This window comes from Gavialis gangeticus, unplaced genomic scaffold (genome assembly GCF_001723915.1).
Source record: "Gavialis gangeticus isolate Ggan-Ray unplaced genomic scaffold, GavGan_comp1, whole genome shotgun sequence".
Lineage (NCBI taxonomy): Eukaryota > Metazoa > Chordata > Crocodylia > Gavialidae > Gavialis > Gavialis gangeticus.
Genome location: NW_017728994.1, coordinates 73,219,773 through 73,223,945, shown reverse-complemented (window position 1 = coordinate 73,223,945; position 4,173 = coordinate 73,219,773). Strand labels below are relative to the sequence as shown.

Here is a 4,173-nt window from a genome sequence, read left to right as displayed (position 1 = left end):
ACACACACACACACACACACACACACACACACAATATGTATATTTGTAGTAGGTATTTTGAAGTAACTGCAAAGAAATTGTATTTGTTTTCAAACAGCCACACAAATTATATATATATTAGAGATATATAGTAATAAATATATATAGTGGGCTTCTCCCATGTATTAAACTATTTTAATTAATAACAACTCCTTGAAGCCCCTTTCATACATGCTAATTTTAGAAAAATAAAAATGTAATTTCCACTGTAGTGTACAGAAGATGGACTATACCAGATACTAAGCAAATTATGCCATGCAAAGCAGATTGAAATAATTAAGCAATATCTGCTACTATTTTATTTAGACATTTTTATATGGTGCTAAAGGTTGCCAGCAGTACTAGGGTTACCTACACAAGTTTGATTTTACTAGATGTTATATCCCTTGAGCCATGATACTAATCCCAGTCACAATAATAATTTGTTATATTGCAAAATAGCATTTATTACTTATCATTACCAATAACCGTTTTAGTAAATTGTAGTAAACTCATTAGTAACATTAGTACTGGCTACAAATAGCCAGCCTGTTCATAAATTAAATAGAACCACTAACTAATCTTTAGGGCCTAAACTCCCACATAAGAAGGTCTTGAGTTTCCTGCTATGTGATCATGTTTTCTTATGTTTTACTGTAAATACAGTTGTTTTCCTAAACGTCTGACCATATAATCATCTCAGTCCAGCATAAACACACTCAGAAAAGTCACAAAATGATTCCACAATAAAACATTATTTATTTTTTAATAAATGCTGTACTAATTATAGAAAGGCAGAAATCAGCTAGCTTATCACTGAAAATATAGCACTGTCCTATTAGTTTATGCTCTGTGGAAGATAGATATGTGATGAGGAAAGGTCCACTGATGCCTGTTACCAACCATGACAGAGCTACAGAGATTTACAATGCAGCATCAATCTTGTCAACTGGATTCTTAACACTGACTGCCGGACACTGGGGAAAAACACAAACTATGTTATGTGAACTCTTTTGTAATGCTGTTACTTTATATGTACCTAAATGCAAGGATATTTTCCACAGGAACTTACTTTTTGAACAAGTCTTGATGCCATGTTAAATATGTGAAGGACTTTGCCTATAAAAAAAGGAATGAAGGAATCATGTTAAAAAAAGATAAAACTACAACCCACATTTCATGGAGTGTTGAAAAAGAAAGCATGTCAACATTATCATTTCTCCTCTTCTGTGATATTCTGTTAGTCATGATAATTTAAATTAATTTCAGCCCATGCAATAGCAAAAGAAGGTGGGAATGCTCTATTTTTCTCTTGCAAGCAAACAGGAATTTTAAAGTTCACTAGGTCATATATCATCTGTAATGAGTCATAATCAACAGATGTCACGTGGAAGACCTCTCTCATCACAAGCCCTGTAATACTTTGATCCACAGGATAAGAATGTACTTTAAGACATACCCCAGTGCCTGTAAAAATATTACTTAAAATAATATACTCTGTTCTGAATTATTAAACATAAATAATCTTTTGTTTTATTAACTACATATGTATAATTTATGGAAGAAAAACGAGTTAGTTCATAGAGGGCACCCTGAATCTAAGAGCAAAATCTAGATTCCCAATAAAATAATTATTTTAAATTCATAGTAGAGAAGAAAAGGAATTTTATGACGCCATCCTATGTTAGATGATCTCCATATTTGAATGTGACCTGCAAAGAAGAAAAACGGGTGCTTCACTGCACTACTGAAAACTAGGGCTTACTTCATTACAAGAAGCATATACCAAAGGCCTGATTCAAAGTCCACTGAAGTCACTGGAAAGACTCCCACCAACTTCAATGGGCTTTACATTAAGTCTGAATAGTTGTCACTGTACTTAAAGTTGGGCAAAATACAGAGGGGGGGGGGAGGGAGTGAGAGCGAGCGCGCGCAATGAAAAGACCTGAAAAGTATCAGGAATGTAAAGCCTTGTTTTCTTTTTTTTTTCCAGTGAGATCTTTCCTGGAAATTCATACATGTGCACTGGGAGCAGTCGCAGCAATCAGAGACAGTGGTACTGTTTCCTTAACAAGATGCTCAATGCTCTCAAGTGTTTTAACTAAATTTGTGTTAAATATACAGGCTTAGGTAGATTGGAGGGGGGAACCCCTAATGTCCCGTCTCAAAACAGACTAGTCTCACCTGATAGACTTTTAATGCTGCAGGTACTACAGTTGTCAGTCTCAGTCTTAAATTTCTACAAATTAAAAAGACTGGGGCAATAATTTCAAAATAACTGATCATTTTGGATGTCTAAATTTCAATTTTTGCATAGTTTGATACACAGCTTGATTTTTCATTTCAGTCCACAATTCAAAATAAGAGAGCAGCTAAGCTACCACTTTGAAAAATAAACTCTAAAAGCCCCACTCTTTTCTGAGGCATTATACAGCATTATAAAGCAGTCAAAAAAAGAGAGAGAGAGGTGAAAATACATGCATCTTTTCTCCCTTTCAGGTAATCTTCAGAAGGTTTCAGATATAAATTTTATTAAAATATTTACATTTGGACTCTGTCACTCCAGACGCTTGTATCACAAAGCAAATATGAAAAAAGAAGATAAAGCACTATTTTTAAAAGACTTACAGGCTTCATTCTGTTGCCTAAAATAGCATCTCAACTTTAAGCAGATACAAATAAGATTACAGGCAGCCCTTGGACTTATGACACAATTGGTTCCTGAAAACCTTGTCTTAAGTTGAAACATAACTCGGAACCATTTTTCTCATAAGAAACGTTATAAAAGGGGGATTGGTTCCCGAACCAAGGCCCGATACCTTATTTTCACCAAAAATAACCCAGAATTTTGTACTCAGTCAATTATAGATGGTTAATATAGCTACATTAATGTATTTATATTGTAAATAGCAATCATATCGATTTGGAAGGACCTCTTTGAGGTGACTTTGCTGGACTTTTTGAAAGGCTCTTGGTTGGACTTGTTGAAGGGCTCTTGGCTGGAGTCTTCTCACGAGTTCTGGCTGCAGGTTTTTCTGGAGTCTTGTCTGCTTTCTTAAAGAACATGTCCAAGGCAGTTTAGACAGATATTCTCCAGGGAGATGAGCGACGAAGCAAACTTGTTTGCTGGCGTGGCATCGCATTGGATCAAGCATTGTGAAGTTGAAACTGACATCATAAAGTTGAAACAGGGTGTCAATTGATAAACACTGTAAATGCGAAACGTTGTAACTCAAAATGTTGCAAGTCGAGGACTGCCTGTAATCTTAAACTCCATGCAACACAAAGAACATAGTTTCCTAAAATTTGTGTAGCAAGTATTGGTTTGTGCTTTTCAGCCCCATAATACTTTTCCACAAATTCTAGCCCATATATTTCCAGTGCTCTACTTCTCTGAAACACCTCATATGTGGAACGGATGAACTCACACATGAGGCGCATACACAGAATCACACATGGTCCTCGTTGTTCTTTCAGGACAATTAACACTAAGCTGGAAATTCACAGGAGGCCCACATTTGATTATTAAAACTTTCTCTTCCTACGCAAGTTTACCTCATGTTTCAGATTCCTTCCTATACAGAATAAAAATCATGCCATGGCGCCACCCCCTGAAGATACAGATCTTCACTACAGAAGAATGTTTACTTTTTCTATTGGTACCATGGTTCTCCAAGGCAAATGTTACATGCAATATTTCTAACAGCAACTACTTCCTGCACACCACATTACTACTTTCAGACTGACTTCTAAACTGGGAACAATGCAACTGTAGCTGTTTAATTAATCAACGCTGTCACTCAGCACTGCTAACTAGCCCACATGAAGCACTGCACAGATATGGTCACACTACTTCTAATTTAAAAGTCAGCCCATGCAGGGCAGTACAGAGTGTTTTAAGTCAGTACTGCCAGGCTTGGTAAGTTTACCACACAGACGCAACCTGACTATTGCAGTTCACAGATACTGTACTGGATGCAAGCATGCACCTGATGTACACATTTTTTTTTTAAAGTACTTTCCATCATGGCTGAATATATATCCTGTGCCTCCTTAAGCTCCCATTTGAAGGCTAAAAGAATGGAGTAGCTGTAATATTCCAGTGGTTGCCTGTACATTTGAAACTAGTGGTAGCAACAGATGGAAGCAGGGCAC

At 36.3% G+C, this 4,173-nt stretch overlaps 1 protein-coding gene across 1 annotated transcript in view; it reads right to left on the bottom strand.

Annotated features, from left to right (window-relative positions):
• MGMT (O-6-methylguanine-DNA methyltransferase) overlaps nt 1–4,173 on the bottom strand; it is a 372,054-nt gene that overhangs the window by 346,114 nt on the left and 21,767 nt on the right. The window contains exon 3 of the mRNA XM_019503000.1: nt 1,091–1,137. Within this exon, the coding sequence (XP_019358545.1) occupies nt 1,091–1,114 (24 nt within the window). The 5' untranslated portion in view covers nt 1,115–1,137. The remainder of the gene's footprint in view (nt 1–1,090; nt 1,138–4,173) is intronic.